The 18,218-nt window shown below is 39.4% G+C and overlaps 1 protein-coding gene across 2 annotated transcripts in view; it reads left to right on the top strand.

Annotated features, from left to right (window-relative positions):
- KCNQ5 (potassium voltage-gated channel subfamily Q member 5) overlaps positions 1–18,218 on the top strand; it is a 584,724-nt gene that overhangs the window by 561,576 nt on the left and 4,930 nt on the right. For both annotated transcript variants that reach the window (XM_012471828.3, XM_012471827.3), the window contains 2 exons: positions 14,827–14,958; positions 16,812–16,938. In XM_012471828.3, the coding sequence (XP_012327251.1) occupies positions 14,827–14,958; positions 16,812–16,938 (259 nt within the window). The remainder of the gene's footprint in view (positions 1–14,826; positions 14,959–16,811; positions 16,939–18,218) is intronic.

The raw sequence follows: 18,218 nt of genomic DNA, 5'->3' as shown, positions 1-18,218 counted from the left end.
GCACGCACCACCATGCCCAGCTAATTTTTTTGTATTTTTAGTAGAGACGGGGTTTCACCATGTTGACCAGGATGGTCTCGATCTCTTGACCTCGTGATCCACCCGCCTCAGCCTCCCAAAGTGCTGGGATTACAGGCGTGAGCCACCGCGCCCGGCAGAGATAAATGTTAACAAGAAAGATGGATCCCTGCTTAGAGTGTGAGGAGCCACCAGAAAAGTAGGGTCTATTACAATGCAGAGAAGCATATTACTACAATGACAGAAGTCCAGAATGGTTTGGGCCAACCTATTTCAGCACTTCTGGGGAAGGTGGCATTTGGGTAGACTTTCTAAAGAAGGAAAAGAGGAAATCTGGTAGATATGTACGAACTAGCCAGGTTACTAAGGAGGGTGGTCGAGGCTGGCAGAGAGAACTGCAGTTGCAAAGAAGCAGAAATGAAGGTGGCATTAGAAAGTACGGGTGATGGCTGAAGGTGGAGAACAAGGATGAGGAGAGTAAGGCTGAAGAGAGGAGCAGGAACCATAAAAATGAGCAGGAATGTGGAAAGATTCTAAGTACAGAAATGAATTTATCAGATCAGGGCTTCATATGGTTTGGATCTGTGTCCTTGTCCAAATCATGGAGAACTGTAATCCACAATGTCAGAAGAAGAGCCTGGCGGGAAGTGATTGGATCATGGTGGCGGATTTCCCCCTTGCTGTTCTCATAATAGCAAGTGAGTTCTCATGAGATTCGTGGTTTAAAAGGGTGTAGCACCTCCCTTCTGTCTCTTCATTCTGCTCCAGCCACATAAGAAGGCTGCTTCCCCTTTGCCTTCCGCCATGATTGTAAGTTTCCTGAGGCCTCCCCAACCATGCTTCCTGCACAGCCTGCAAATCTGTAAGCCAACTAAACCTCTTTTATTTATAAATTTTCTAGTCTCAGGTTTTTCTTTATAGCAGTGCAAGAACAGACTAATACAGTGCTTCATTTGAAAACTTGGGAAGATGACTCTGATTGCAATGTAAGGAATGTACTGGAAAGAGAGAAGTATTGTTACAATACCTGGATCTGCTGGAGCCTGAGCTGGGCAGTCATGATGGAGAACAATGAAGGATGGATTTCAGATAGGATCTGGATATTTATGTATTGGAGAGGATGGAGGGAAAGAACAGGAGGAATCAAGGACGGCACATCTGGAGGATGGTGAGACAGAGGCTGGCTTGAGGGGAGATGGTGCATTATTGTGTGTTGAGTTCAAGCAGTCACAATAGGGCTCAGCAGTAGGTGGATCTCTGGATCTGACACCCAGGAGAACAATCTGAAATTTGGACAAATTTGGTAGCTGTCGGCACAGAGATAAATGGTTTGCAGAAGTCTCACCCCAGGGACTAAAAAGAGAAGATGGTCAACACAGAAGTCTAAGGCTCACAAACAGGAGCTGCAAAAGGAAGACTGCTCTGAAGGTGACAGATTCAAAGCATCCAGACAGATGGAAAACCAGGAGAGTGTGACAGAAGAGGAGCCAGAGGAGGAAAGCGTTTCAAGCAGGAGGCAGATGTCAACTCTGTTAAATGCCGCTAAGAGGTCAAGAAGATAAAAAGTGGGAAGGTCCTCTGAAAGTGGCAACGAGGTCATCCATGACTACAGAGAAAATTTCATTAGAAAGAAAAGGGTTTGAAGCCAGATGGTAAATAGAACACTTTTTTAAATTACAAGAATCTTTCTCTCTGATACGAACATAGATGAAGTGTCAAGAATTTCTTTGTAACTAGCAAAGGCTCATCAACTCTTCTAAAATAGCTCAGATCTGATCGGTGAACTGAAGAACCACTAATGACATTTCAGAGTTTCTGAGGTGGGTATGCAAATCAGGCCTCACTGTTACCCTGGGTTGGGTGATAAAGTTTTTCAGTTTTTTTTTGCCCCTGTGTTCTTCCTGTTCTGAAAGGCATGTGTGGGACCATTCTCTTGACCATCCCTAAAATGCAGTCTCAGCTGTGAATCCTTCTTACACCTCACTTCATATTTCAGGCAAGAATACGCCACAAGTAAAGAAGAGGCACATGTTTGCCATTGTGGGTTTCGTCAAATCTACAAGCTGTTTAATCATCACCAGTTCTTAATTTTGCTGATGGCATCTCTGCTATTTTAGCAGAGGTGATGAGTCTTTGTTTGCAAGTCACTATTAAGACATTCTTGACAGCCAATCTATGACACATTACAGTAAAGGATGCTGCTAAAAGAACATTTTATGGATTATTTAGCACATATCTTTAAAATCCACTAATATACTCCTTAGAATGTTCTTTTTGCTTATTTTTGTTTTGAAGGTAATTACTTGTGGCTACATTTGCTCTGAGGCTGTGTTAGTGTTTTCACTGAAGATACACTTACTTTATAGCATCTGAGATATTAAACCTTTTATTTAGCTATAATTTAAACTGAGTCTTCTATTCTTTGCTAATAATATTATCTCCTATTCTATGCTAAAAATATTTAAAAGCAGTCAACATGTATAGTCAACTTATTTATTTTCTTATTCATTTCACACTTTAAAATTTATGCAAGATTTTATACTCCTAGGAAAACAAATCCCCAAATTTAGTGGCCGTATCAATGCTTACAAATTCCTGGCAGGAAAAACTAAGACAAACAAACAAACAAACAAACAAACAAACACTTTTCCAAGGTTAAAAAAAAAAAAGAAAAAGAAAAAAGGAAGAAAAAAAAATCCTGGCAGGAAAGACTTGCTCAGATCTGGAAGTTACTACTCTTACATCCTTAAAGAAAATCCAACAAAATCTGTAGTTGGGGGCAGGTGCAGCGGGTCATGCCTATAATTTCAATACTTTGGGAGGCTTAGGTGGGAGGATGGCTTGAGCCCAGGAGTTTGAAACCAGCCTGGGAAACACAGCAAGACCCCGTCTCCACAAACTTTAAAAAAAAAAAAACCTCTGCGGAAGAGTCTACTAGATCCTGCATATAAAGGACAAGAATGGCAAGCATGAGGAGAACAAGTCTACTCTCAGTGGTGGAAACAGTGTGGCCACAGAACATCTGAATGTACTAAAGGAGCCAAATGTGGTATCTGCTTGCCCCTACAGTAAGAACATCAGACAGAATGTACACACGTGGAGTTAATTTACATTTCTCTATTCAGAGTTAAAACCAAGAAAATGGGACAGATCAGTGCGTTCAGGGACTCCTGAGGTTCCTTGGTTTTGTCTAGTAACACAATCTGAGATGAAAGAAGAATAGAGGAATCTTAGATATATAATTTTATGACTTGCTTTGCAGGTTATAAAACTGTCAAGAGTTTAAATACTGTATACACAAATGCAGATCTGTATTGCTGAATTATGTTTATGTATTAGCAGGAAAACAATGTTAAAAAGTATTCTAAATAACTAACATATATGCTTTCAATAACGATGCAAATTATCAAGCCCTGAAGCCCTAGTTGTCTGCTGGATTTATTCCACAATCAATTTCGAGAGAGGGCTACCTCAGGGGAAATTCTGTGATCAAAAGGCTCTGGGTCACCTGAAGGATAATCCTTGGGGTTCGTGCTTTTAAGACAGATGCCGTATTTCTCATGGAGAGTCAGAAATCAGAAGACAGAATTTTCCAAACTGGAAGACGGAGTGTTTCAGTCTGTTTTCTGATGTTTATAACAATACCTAAAACTGAGTAATTTATAAGGAAAATGAATTTATTTCTTACAATTATAGAGGTTGGGAGGTCCAAGGTGGGGGAGGTGCATCTGGTGAGGGCCTTCTTGCTGGTGGGGACTCTTGTGGCATCCTGAGGCAGCACAGGGCATCACACAGCAAGGGGACTGAGCATGCGAAATACTAGCTTAGGTCTCTCTTCCACTTCTTATAAAGCCACCAGTTCCCCTCTCATGATAGCTTAATCCATTAACCCATTAATTTATAATTCATTCATACAGCCAGAGCCCTCATGATCCAATCACCTCTTAAAAGTTCCACTCCTCAATACTGCCACATTGAACATAAAATTTCAACATGAATTTTGGAGGGGACATTCAAACCATAATAGAGAGATGTGGAATGCATGTCAATAGTGTAAATTAACCCAAATAACCAATATAAAGCAAGGGGTTAAGGGAGAGAAACCCACATCCACCCCATAAACGTAAGATATGCAATCAGCAGCCTTCAGAAACTCAATAATATTCCCAGAGACTCGGTTGCAGAGTAGGTAAAGGACTGTCATCCTCTCCAGAAATCATCTCTGATTACCTCTACCAGTCTGGGTTAAACATTCCTCTTCTGAATTCCCATATGAATCTGGGCTTCCCACCACCTTGCATTCACAAAGGGAATTTTAACTGTCTGCCTACTTGTCTGTCTGCCTTACTAGACTGGAAGTGCCCCAGCAATAGGATTTGATTTTTCATCACTGTATCCCTGGCATCTAGCACAGAAGCTGACATATAGTAGGCACTCAATAAATGTTTGATGAATGAATGAATGGATGGATTCTTAAGTCCCACTCATGAGGCATCACTGGGGGAGGCAGCCACATGGAGCTCATCTAGAGAACTCCAAGCTCTGGACAAATGAAACTCTCAAATCCTATCAGACAGAGCTTACAGTCGCAGAAACCATTGTCTTGCACCATGATAGCAGAGAGGAAGAGACTGGTGACCAAATGATCACTGTCATCACGTAGGAGGCTTCTTTAACTCTGCCAGCTCCCAGTAGTTAACGGTTCGGAGCCTAGCACAGTACTCAGCACAACGTCATAGGTGCTCAATGAATATTCATTGAAAGAATGAATGAATCAGTCATTTTAGCACTTCCTTTCCCTTCCAAGGTCATCTTTTGAAAAATTAATAGAACTTCTTAACTACTTCTTACATGAAATTTCAGACCTCACTCAAGGAAAGGGAGGCATTTGGGTTCTGATTAGAGGTCTGACACCAAGGCACTCTAACACCGTTCCTATGGGTCTGACATGTGTGACTGAGAAGATTTATGAAAGTGGCATGAATCATGATCACTTCTTTGCCTGAGAGCAAGGATTGTTCCACCCACAACACACTCCACCACCACATGCCACCGCCACCCCAATCCTGTCTCTACACCAGTGGCTCTCAACCTTGGCCGCACATTAGCATTATCTGCAAAGTTTTATAAAATCTTTGGACCACCCCCTGGAATAATTAAAACAGAATTTCTGGAGGTAGGACCCAGACATTTTTGAAAGCTCCCTGGGTGATTCCAAAGAGCAGCCAAGCTTGGGAAGTATTGCTGTCTTGACAGTCAATCAAACTGCCTCTTCAGTTCACAGTTGGCTGAGCCTTCTCCACCCTGCACATGGTTTGGCTGCTGGCTGGGTCCGTCCATCTGTTTGGTGATGGCAGCAGGCACTGCTGCTTCTGTTTTCTCATCGTTCTTATCTCTGCATATTCATATGCAATATTTTTACCCTAATTTAGAGGATTGGAATAAGACTTTTGTAAGATTTTAAAACTCATTGCAGTACAACAAATGCACCTACATTTCCTTATAAGTGCACATGTGTTCGTGTGTATATATAGATGTCGTCTACCCAGAGTTTCACTTTTTAGTTAGTTCTTCATGCTCAGAAAATTGTATGAGCAGGCTTCAGTTTCAAGAGGAGGTACCAGTTTAGGTTTGTGATGAATCTTTTACACCCTCTAGTGGTACTGCTGGGCCATGTCAGTTTTGTGCAATAGGTTTGTTAGACTCCTAGCCTCTTCGTAACCAACAGCATCAAAAGAGACTAAACTTAGGGGTCTTTTGCTCCTTGCTGCTGTGTTAGTCCCAGGGATGCAATTTACCCTCATGAAGAAAAGAAGCAAATGAGTATGTAACTTACTCCTCGGCCTTTTGCTGGTCCTCCAAAGGGCTCATCATAGGTGTTTAATGACTATTCATTGAAAGAATAGATGAATCAGTCACTTCAGCACTCCCTTTTCCTTCTAAGGTAATCCTTTGAAAAATTAATGGAACTTCTTAACTACTTCTTGCGTGAAACTTCAGACCTCTCTCAAGGAAGAGGAGCATAGTAAGAACAGGATAAACTTAGCAAAATAAACTTAGCAAAAGTTTATTGAACACTTACCATATGCCAGGCACATGTGAGTAAAGAGCTGTATCACATCAAAGTGTCTTTTTCGTTGTTGTTATTTTGTGTTAAACTATTAAGATCTTAATATTAAGACAGTAGAGGAACCTTACAATTAAGAGCTCAAAGCTGGAGCCAAGCTGGTCTATATCCTAATTCTACAATTACTGTATATTTAACATCAGGCAAGTGTGCCTCAGTTTCTTTATCTGCAAAATGTGGATGGCAATAGTACCCTTCTCATAGGATTATACTAAAAAATGCTGCCTAATGTTATTATTTTAATCATTAAATATAGCTTAAAGGTCCTAATTTAACTCTCGAATGATTTGCCCAGACACTCCTTTCTAGTAGGAAACACACAAGTCATATAGTTTTTTGTAAGCATGTAAGAGGCCACCAAGGTCTTCTGCTTCTTCCCCAGGTGAGTTCATAGGCTTTCATTTATTCCTGGCTTCAAGGTATTTTTTCATAGCTCTTCTTATCTAAACCAGGGTTCAGAAAACTATAGCCAGGGGATCCAAATCTAAGCCAAGGGGCTTGTTTTTATAAATAAAGTTTTACTGACATGTAGTTACACTCATTCATTTATTGTCCTATGGCTGCTCCCATGCTACAGTGGCTGACTTGAGTAGTTTCAGCAGAGACCATACAACCCACAAAGCATAAAATATTTACTACCTGGCCCTTTTAGAAGATGCTTTCTGGCCCTTGTCTAGACACTGAGTTGCTCTGGACTTACTCCCAGCTGTGTTTAGAGAGTGAGACACAGAAGGTTTGGGCTAGCCTATGTGAGAACTAAGCATGAAATCAGATTTCACTCTTCTACCTGCCAACAAGAACTCCCCTATCCCTCAGTCTCTCCTCATCCCCCTCATCCTGTAGTTAAAGCCCTTAGTATATGAAATGTAAATCTTAAAAATTGGAGAATTAAAAGACCTTTTGAATTCATAGTCTGATACCTACTCTGAGACATTTTCCTCAATTTTCAGCACCCACATGTTTTTCCTGGGGTCTAGGATTATTGAACTCTGAGCTTCCTTGCTCTCTGCAAATAACTAGATAATGGCCTCATCTCTCCCCTTCTCAAAGGCTAATTGGGTGGCTTTTTGCTCATGATATACCTTGGGAATATATTATATATTATATATATATATATATAATTTGCTTGAAAATATACCTTGTAAAGCAAAACTAACAGACTTTAATGAGACTGATGCATATATCCTACAAATGAGGTAAAGTAAGCAGATGGCCCCTAAAATTTGTGATAAAAGGGAAAACATTACAATTATTGGAGGTGGGTAACTCATATTAGTCATGGCCTGATTCCCAGAGGGGACCTATGAGAGAATGCAGGTGCCCAGGTTGAAAGGTAGATGTATTCCAAGCATGGGATCCCCCTCGAAAGACAAGGACAGAGATGGATGGATAAATGACTGATGTGGCCTTGGATTCATTTGTGTGAGAATGTCAGAGCATACAGGGCAGAGTAGGAAGTCAAACCATAGACAGCCTAAACATTCTCCTTAATGTTTACAAGGTTGCCTGCCAGGGATTCACTCTGTGATGCAGCACCGTGAGTGGAATGGTAAAAATGTGAACCTTGGCATCAGCAGTAACCTTGTTCTTACTAGTTCTGTGACCTTGAACAGGCAACTCAACCTCCTGAGCTTTACTTGACCCAAATGTCAAAGGTGGAAAATTCTTAGAGTTTTAAGTTGACATAATGCAGTTAAGTACTTAGTACAGCACCAGCCATCGAGCCAGGCACAAGTCTTGGAGACCCACTCAACATTAAGTTGAGGAGGGCAAGGTCTATGTCTTGCTCAACTTTGTATCCCCGCCTTCCAGTTCTGTGGCCAGCAGATGGATAGTAGTTGCCCAGGTTAAGTTCAATGCATCACAGAGACAGAGGCAGTTCCAAGCATTCCAATCATGACCATAGAAATAAGAAGATGCTGCAGGGGCCAAGGAGGACAATACTAAATACTCAGAGATACTTGCTCAGACTTAGCTTAGACTCAAATTTTCCTCTCTAACTTCTGATTTTGATCATGAAAATCATGTACTGTCCCTGAAACAAGTGAGGGGATTGAGTAGAGAGAGGGAGGCTGAGATAATTGAATAATGTAAACATCTCAAGTTTACATGACCCTGCTGACTAGGCAGGCATCTTCATTCACAAAGTATGATGGCTAAAACAGTTAGGAGCCCCAGATAGCATCCTCCTCGCCCCCAACCTGGGCCTGCTTAGAGCAAGCCAGGCACACATGATTTTTGGAAGCACTGATAGCAACCTCCTAGGAGCAAAAAACTGAGGTTGTATTCTTTTTAGACTCTAGTCACATGTTTTCTACTGTTTTCTTTGTGGTCTTATAAAACCATAAATTTCATTCAAACTATATAATTCCATCCCAACAAGCTCTTCCCTCTCTTTTGCCTGGACAGTTTTGTTTCGCTATTAGGTCTCTCTTTACATTTGCTGCTTATCATGTTGCAGTATTATGTATTCCTTGACTTCCAGTGTTCTTGCCTTTCTCCTTACTTCCTCATGATGATGTCTTATTGTTTGCAATGCAGTTGCTTTCTGTAATCCTAATTACATTGGCAATCTAAGGGGAAAGAATATTATATACTCATGATTTTCAGAAGCAGTTCTATTTAAAAGACTTTTCTGAACCACACATTGTCGTATTAAATGAATGAACATTTCTTTTACTTTAGAAAGTTTTTTGTATTCATGGAGGAAACCCAGAGGCTTATGCTCTCTCTGAAATGTGCCTGAAGAATTTGAATCTATTCTAAGGCATACTTTTTAGAAGATCTGTACAAGAGTCTGCCTTGTCACAGAACACAAACAACTTTGAACTATGGAATAGCAAATCCTCATTTATTTCTTTAGCTAGCATTTAATGAATCCTCTAATACTTGCCAGGGATTATGCAGGATGCTAAAGTAAAAAGCAAAGTTCCTGGCATGAATAAATTCCAGTGGGTAAGACACACTGCCACAGATTTAACTACATCATAGTACGTTTGAAAACACAGAGAAAGACCATCTACCCCAGTGAGGGTGGTTAGGAAAGATTTCCTAGAGCACTTGGTGCTTGAACTGAATCTGGAACAATTAGCATTTTACGTAGAGGGCAAAGAGACAGAATACTAATGAATGGGCACTTTAGTGACAGGAAAATCCAGATGGGTTGCAGAGCAGGCAGCATGCAGAGGAATGACCAGAGATAAGCATTTGGAAAGAGAAGGGGGAGCTCTCACCATCCACCACCCTCTTCCCTCTAGAGTTGCCCAAGTCTCCCCAGCAGAGCTTCTAAACAAATGCTCATTAAACTCTGTGCCAAGTGTTAGGATATCAAGAGTAAAAGACAGAATCCCTGCATTCAATGGTCTCACACAGTGTGGTGGAATAAGCTAGTATATAAGCAAACACTTATAGTGTGGTGTGTTAGGCACTAAACTAGAGGTTAATAGAGAAGTGATTATTTTGTTGTACTCATAAAAATTTTCATGAAAGAGTGACTTTTTTTTTTTTTTGAGACGGAGTTTCGCTCTTGTTACCCAGGCTGGAGTGCAGTGGCACAATCTCAGCTCACTGCAACCTCTGCCTCCTGGGTTCAAGCAATTCTCCTGCCTCAGCCTCCCAAGTAACTGGGACTACAGGCGAGCGCCATCATGCCCAACTAATTTTTTGTATTTTTTAGTAGAGACGGGGTTTTCACCATGTTGACCAGGATGGTCTCGATCTCTTGACCTCATGATCCAACCGCCTCAGCCTCCCAAAGTGCTGGGATTACAGGCGTGAGCCACCGCGCCCTGCCCAGAAGTGACCTTTTTTTTTTGAGACAAGGTCTTATTTTGTTACCCAGGCTGGAGCACAGTGGCAAGATTATAGTTCACTGCAGCCTCGACCTTCTGGGCTCAAGTGATCCTCTCACCTCAGCCTCCCAAGTAGCTGGGAGCATAGGCATGTGCCACTATGCCTGGTTAATTTTTTTTTTTTTTTAAGACAGAGTACGCCTTTTGTTGCCCAGGCTGGAGTGCAAGCACAATCCCTACTCACTGCAACCTCCGCCTCCAGGATTCAGTCAATTCTCCTGCCTCAGCCTCCCAAGTAGCTGGGATTACAGGCACCTGCCAACATACCCAGCTAATTTTTGTATTTTAGTAGAGACATGGTTTTGCCATGTTGGCCAGACCAGTCTTGAACTCCTAACCTCAGATAATCCACTCGCCTCGGCCTCCCAAAGTCCTGAGATTATAGGCATGAGCCACTATGCCTGGCCACACCTGGTTAATTTTTTATTCTTTGTAGAGACAAGAGTCTCACTATGTTGCCCAGGCTGCTCTCAAACTCCTAGGTTCAATAAATCCTCAACTTCCCAAAGTGCTGTGATTACACATGTAAGCCACCACACCTGGCCAAAAGAAGTGACTTGAAAGCAGAGTCTTGAAGACATAGCAGGATTTCAGGAAAAAGAAATAGCAAATGTAAATAATTGAAGTATATAATTGATTGGCTGGTGTTTAGTGGACCTGCACATACTTTATTGTTGCTGGAACCGAAAGTTCCAAGCAGGAAGTGGAAGGTAATGAGCAAGAGAGAGAGAGACAGAGGCCAGTTTATAAATGGCCATAGAGGATGTACTTCTAAGGAGTTTGATGTTTATCCTACAGGCCATAGAAAACCAGCGAAGGACTTTAGGAGCAAGGTAATATGCCCTTACTTGCATTTTGAAAGGTTTATTCTTTCTCAGGCTATAGCAGCATTGATGCAAATGAGGGGACAGCTTTGAGAGCTATTAGGACATGCCTGGACTTCCTTTAACAAAAGTAAAATGACAGGGTCATCATTCTTTATATAAATTATTGATTTCAAAAATATGTATTGGCTCATGCCTGTAACCCCAGCACCTTGGGAGGCCAAGGCAGATAGATCACTTGAGTTCAGGAGTTTGAGATCAACCTGGGCAACATAGGAAGACCCCATCTCTACAAAAAACACAAAAATTAACCAGACTTGGGGGTTCATGGTTGTAGTCCCAGCTACTTGGGAGGCTGAGATGGGAGGACTGGCAGATTTGAGAGGCCAAGACTGTAGTGAGCCATAATTGAGCCACTGCACTCCACCTGGGTGACAGAGTGAGACAGACAGAAGGGAAGGGAAAGGGAGGGAAGGGGAGGGGAGGGGAAGGGAAGGAGAGGGGAGGGGAGAGGAAGGGAGAAAGAAAGAAAGAAAGAAAGAAGGAAGGAAGGAGAGAAAAAAGAAAAGAAAGAAAATATTGTAAACATTCCCTCCACACTTGTAAATAATAGAACATGATTTAGAACTTTCATATCACACTTCAAGTATCTTTAATGTTTTTGTTTTCAACCCACAACACAGCCAGTTGAGAAAATTTATTAGATTTCTATCTTCAAAAACTTAATCCTTAGTAAGGAAGATTTTTTTTTTTAGCCTCAATAATGCACTGGTAAATGCTGAACAACCAGCTCTTCCAGAGAAGGAAACCCTGATTTGTAGTGTTTGCCAATTTCTGTAGTGTAAATACTCCTGTAATGGCTGTTTTCAAGCTACCAATGTGACATCACTGAGCAGGAGTTGAGAAGACACGCAGTATTACATTATTAGATAGAATTTCCATGGTACGGACACAATAGATATGAACAACTCAAGAGCACAGAGAGTAACATGCAGTAAAATAATTAGAAAATGGTGAGTTTTGAGTACATATTACCTTTGTTTTTAATATAATATACTTGATTATAAGTCTACATAATTTAATTTTTAGTAATAGTTGTATTTAATAACCACCAAAATTCTTAAAAGTAGTCAGTACTTGGGAGTCAATACAAGCTTACTCCAGGCACTACTGCACATACTCCTCCTTACTAAATAATTAAAATGATATTTATTAATCCAATCTTCACTGTTTAATTCTCAAACATAAAGTAGGAAAATCTGGAAGTAAAGCATTGGAGAAAAAGCAATACTACTTGAGGAGTGGTATAATGTATAAAAATAAATAAGCCTAGTAAGAGTTTTTAAATCTGTATTTTACATACTTTTCATTATGTGAGTATTGAAATAACATAAAAGATAATCAGTTTCATTTCTATTAGTGATCAAAATTATAAAACATGGATTTTAATTTTAACTAGCTAGCTCATAAATAGTAAATTATGTAAGTAAAAGTGGAATTATTTTAGCTCTGCATAAACTATGACTGCATGAGTGCTAGAGTGCAATATTATCTATCAAATGCCTTCAAAATGTACTTTCTGTTAAAACATCTCTGAAAGGAAGAGAGAAAAGCAACAAGCAACTTTAGATGAATTATCCAAAAGAGCTTACATAATGTCCCACCAAGAAACAAGGGCAGATCCCCATTAGGGCACAAAAGGTAATTGGAAGTATGTAGGTTCACATGTGGGCAGACACATCCCAAACCACAAATGTCTGAGCTACAGCCAGTGAGAACACACTGACTTATGATGTAGTTTGCCCCTCCTCCACCACCACAGGAAAGAAAGAACTGCTAAAGATCCCACTCAGACTTCTCAATTCTGCAGAATTGATGCCATGGGAAAACCAGGACATTATGTGGGGGTGAGAACCAGACAGATCTGGATGAGATCATGGTTTTGCCTCATACCAGTTGCTTATTTTGGGGGGCAAGTCACTTAAGTTATTTGAACCTCAGTTTCCCAAAATAGGAGAAAAGAATATCTTATCAAGTGCTATTGAAGACATACATTATGTGAAGATATACTTGTTATGTGAACAAGAGTACTTCACATAACAAGTGGTAGACAGATGTTATGAAAACACAACCACACGAACACCCACAAAACCATCTTGGGATGTATGAAAGATGATTTTCCCTTTTTCCTGCCTACCTAGGCATCATTAGCTACTTTGAAGATAGAAAAAAAAAAAAAAAAGGTTCTAGGCTGTTAGATGAGCTCTTCTGGTTTTATTCTTAATATGACTCAGATTAGAGGATCTTCTCTTTATCTCTTTCTTTCCTTCCTCCTCTTATTCAACAAATAGTTTCTACTGTGCTGAGCTCTGAGTACACAATGTTCAGGAAAAATAGTAACAGTCATAGTAGAAGTGGTAACAAAAATAGCTAACTTTTATTAAGCACGGATTGTTGAATAAAAGACATCCATCTCTGCCTTTACCTAATTGACAGTCTGGTATAGGGAAACAGATAGATACATAATCGCTCAGGGCCAGAAATTTCACATGTAACATATTTCACTATTTTTCTCACTTTTTTTATACAGGACACTAAGACTGTATGAAACCTAAATGCTGATAAACCGATTTGGAACCAAAGCTTAATACTAAGAGATTAAATTAAAACACCAATTTTCTTTACTTTCTGCTGGATAATTTTGCTTAAATGCTTTTGAAGGGGGAAATAAAAAACCTATCCTGAATAAAGAAGAGATTGCTGAAAAATATGTAGTTAGAGAAAGGGAGTAAGAATATTACAGATAAGTGATTCAGGAATAATTAGGATATAACTAATTGAAAGTTATACAATTGCAAGGTAGGGTTTAGGCTCTTTAACCTGTAAAATGATTTGGATTCCTTGAAATCAGCTCTCACCTAAGATAGGCAACCAATGTTTTGTTTTTAAACTTTACATTTGTTCCTAATCTTCCCACTTTCCACCAAGGGACAGCAAATTTTGGCCCTTAGTGACTGATTCCCAGCCTGGGATCTAGAAATGCGATAATGGAAGTCTATGGGCCATTTAGTAGTTGAAAAACACCAACAGGTTTAAATTTACCTGCAGTAAGGCTACACAAACTAATTAAAATGTTATGTTTCTTTGCTTTCATCAGAAATTGCATCAAGTTATTGCAGGAACTAGTTATGTTAGGCAGATTAGCTATTGATGACATCACGGAATTTGTTGGTGAAATATCTTTAAAAGATGGGGTCCATGTTGTGGGAGGCATTGTAATGAGAGGTCTCCGGTTTTGAAAAGCACAGGCTATCAAGGCTTAGTTAAGAAATGTGTTGGTGACTCATGCCTATAGTCTCAGCACTTGGGGAGGTTGAGGCAGGAGGATTGCTTGAGCCCAGGAGTTAAGAGCCAGGAGTGGGAGACCTCATCTCAAAAAAAAAAAAAAAAAAGTGTGTTATGTTTAAAATAAAAAGAACTTGGCTAGCTAATCCAGCCTTATTTTGCAGGAATAATTTATGAAAAAAATGCAAATTTCCATATTAGTGTACATTTCTCTGGAGAGAATAAAGTGTTTTGCAAACACATTTGTGTGTCAAAAATGCATGTAGTTCCACAAAAGACCATTTAACAGCCTTTACATTTTTTAAGGGATGCTATCATTAGATGTTATATCTTGGACTTCTGGAGATCACGTGGAAAAGTTAGAATTGCATTTTGACTTTAACTTTCATTCAGGGTTTCAATGGACATTAAAAAGGCAAAGCACTTGGTATTCAGCCTCTTTTTTAGTGTGTTTTTCTATTCTTAAGGTGTGTCTCACATGAGATGTTCTTAAATTGTCCACTGTAATCTCAGGCTTTTATATTACACATCTGCAGATGCCAAAAATAATTTGATGCATGACTTTTCCCCCTAGAGTTTCTATTATATTTACTAGTAAACTATTTTGGTAACTTATATTAGCAAAGTTACAGAGATTAATATGTAATATATTTTCATGCAGAATTATGAAATTTCATGTTGCAAAACGGAAGTTTAAGGAAACATTACGTCCATATGATGTAAAAGATGTCATTGAACAATATTCTGCTGGTCATCTGGACATGTTGTGTAGAATTAAAAGCCTTCAAACACGGTAAGCAATGGAAATGTCATTCCTTGTAAAGGAATGGGCATAGAAACTATCTAGGAAGAACTTCTTTTTAGTAGAGTAAACCTCTGAAGTCCACCTTTTTAATTCATTTTTAGCGGGCAAATGGAATTTCCTTTTAACATTGATTTTATTTTGCTTTTAACATAGATATAACTCAGGCATTAAAAAGCATCCAACTGTTTCATTTTCTTCAACTGTAAACATGGAAAGAAAGTTTGTTCTTGCCTTATAGGGTCATCATGAGGATTGAATAAGTTAATGCATGTAAATCATAACATATAACAGGCCTGGCACTGTGTCTAATAAACATTAATGGTTGTTGCTAATGTTTGAATTATTGCTGCTGCTGCTGCTGCTATTACATTATCTAAATTCCATTTATTATCTAAATTCTAATCATCCTTTGGGAATAACATATTTCTCCTTCATTAAGTTTCATCCAATCATCGAGCCCATGAAGACAAGCCTTTCTCTGACCTTTATACAGTAGTAGAGTCTACTGCAGAGCACTAGAGCACTCAGAATCTTGGTGTGCTGGGCCAAAGTTGAGACCTGGCCCTTGTGTTGTTTCCCAGTTGCAATTGTGTTCACCTTGCTCTGGACCAAGACTGAGCTCTTTCCTTCATTCATGTCCTGTATGGTTCTAGATATATACTATCCTTCTAGTAGCATCTTATTGAGTGGTTCGAAGAAATTAGTTCTATATGTTAATTCCAACCACATATGGTTAATTGTGATATCTCAAAGCCAAAATATTTAGTCAATTCAGTTTTTTTTAAGACTCTTGCTTTATTATCAGCACAAATTACCAGCATTTGTGATTGTATAGTGCCTAAAATGCAAGGACTGAGTCATGAACCTTTTTTATATGGCCACAGCATGCTTAGCCCAGTGTGAGGCATATGATGGGCCCTTAGTAAAATACCTGTTCATCAGTCGTGATAGAAATAAGCATTTGTCAATTCATTCAGCAGATAATTATTGAGCCCATCGGTGTGTGCCAGCACCTGTGGACATCCAGAGATTGATAAAATCATGACCCAGACCTGGTAGAGTTTTCAGTTTAGTAGATTAGATGCCATGGCAGGAAGTGAGTACTGCCTATGTTTCTGTGCAGACAAAGTAAGCTGGAAAGTTGAGTCAAGACTCTCGATAATTCAATTCTAAACACATACAAAAAAAGAAGAAAGTGATTCTCATTTAGGCTGATCAAGTCTTCTTGGAAATTGCTTTAATTCATTCTGTAACATCTGTAACATGACCAGAGATTGTGGTCATGTTACAATCTCTGCCTAGATGGCCATGACCCTCCAAGTTCTTTAATAAAACTGTCTATGGCTCCCAAGTTTTATAAAGTTGAACTGCTACAGAATTTATACAACCAATCTTGAGTTTCTAGCTCATGTATCTTCTCCAGCTTGAATTTCAAAAGAAAAATACCATAGCTTTCCTATCTGCTTATCTTTCATATATGTACAATAAGTGCTCATAGAATAATCTGTTCTATTAATGCAAAATAACTATAGTTATGATTTTTGTCATATTTTGAAATGGTTAAATTCAGGAACTGCCTGATCAGAGGTAGAAACCATTACTTTGTAGTTTACTGAAGTTTTATTTCCAGAAGACCACCCATAAGTGATTTCATCTGTGACCAGAATAATGAGAAAATTCATCTCATATGTAATCTCAGGTTAACAAAATAAGCATATCAACTGGAACAAGTTTATTCTTATTTCATCTCACATAAATTGAATAACTGTATTTACTATTTTTTTCTGAAACTCTTCATTCTGTCCTAAGCCCTCATAACCAGATCTCCTCTTCTCTGACAGTGTTGATCAAATTCTTGGAAAAGGGCAAATCACATCAGATAAGAAGAGTCGAGAGAAAATAACAGCAGAACATGAGACCACAGATGATCTCAGTATGCTCGGTCGGGTGGTCAAGGTTGAAAAACAGGTACAACTCAACTACACTGGGTAACTTTTTAGCCAGAATTTTTTAATCAAAATTCATTATAGGCAATTGGATGTATTGCAGTGATTATTTTAAAATAAATAAAACCAAGAAAAGAGTGAAGGAAATTAAATTTTCTCTGTGTGTAGACAGTACTCTCTGAAACACTTTGGATTTCCATATAAGAAATAGAAAATTTCATCTTATCAATTAATAGTTAATTGGGAACAGCAATAGATTTCCAATAGTTGAAAATGATTTAAAAATAACAAAGATCTATTCTTCATTTGTGTTTTGGTTGTTGTTTTGTTTTTTTCTTTTTGAGACAGAGTCTCACTCTATTGCCCTAGGCTGGAGTGCGGTGACGTGCTCCGGCTCACTGCACCCTCCGCCGCCCAGGTTCAAGTGTTCTTGTGCCTCAGCCTCTCCAGTAGCTGGGGTTACAGGCATGTGCCACCACATCCAGCTAATTTTTGTATTTTTAGTATAGACGGGTTTCACCATGTTGGCCAGGCTGGTCTCAAACTCCTGACCTCAAGTGATCTGCCCGCCTCGGCCTCCCAAAGTCCTGAGATTACAGGTGTGAGCCACTGCACTCAGCAGGTCACTTTTTTAAAAAATAAAACAAAACCGTATTATAATTCTGATGACACTGAATGTTTGTTAACCTTGAGTCTTTTGTATCTTTACATACAAAGACAATTTTCCAGAAATCAAATGGTTCCCCCAATTTAATCAAAAATACTTCATATATTAATTCTGGAGCATTTTCTACCATTTTTTTAATATACCTGTATTTTTAAATTCAGAATCACCTATATTGATACTTAAGGCCTTGATTTCATTATAGAGTAAGTTCCTTACTAGATTTCTGTAGAGTTTCAGAATGTCTTTATAGAGAAGACTTAGGAAAGAGAATCCGGAGAGAATGGGAAGTCTTTTTTTTTATTTCAGATAGGGACTTCTCTGTCACCTGTCACCCAGGCTGGAGTGCAGTGGCACAATCATGGCTCACTGCAGCCTCTACATCCTGGGTTTAGTCAATCCTCCCAACTCAGCCTTCCTAAGAGCTGGGACTACAGGCACATACCACCACACCCAGCTAATTTTTGTATTATTTTTGGTAGAGGCTGTGTCTCACCATGTTGCCCAGGCTGGTCTCAAACTCCTGGTCTCAAGTGATTCTCCTGCCTCAGTCTCCCAAAGTGCTGGGATTACAGGTGTGAGCCACTGTGCCTAGCCTGGAATGAAAAGTCTTTTTTTTTTTTTTGAGACAGAGTTTT

This window comes from Aotus nancymaae, unplaced genomic scaffold (assembly GCF_030222135.1).
Source record: "Aotus nancymaae isolate 86718 unplaced genomic scaffold, 86718_ANA_hifiasm-v0.15.2.pri h1tg000040l, whole genome shotgun sequence".
Classification (NCBI taxonomy): domain Eukaryota; kingdom Metazoa; phylum Chordata; class Mammalia; order Primates; family Aotidae; genus Aotus; species Aotus nancymaae.
Note: the sequence above shows the minus strand (reverse complement) of the source record. Positions and strands in the feature narration are given on the sequence as shown.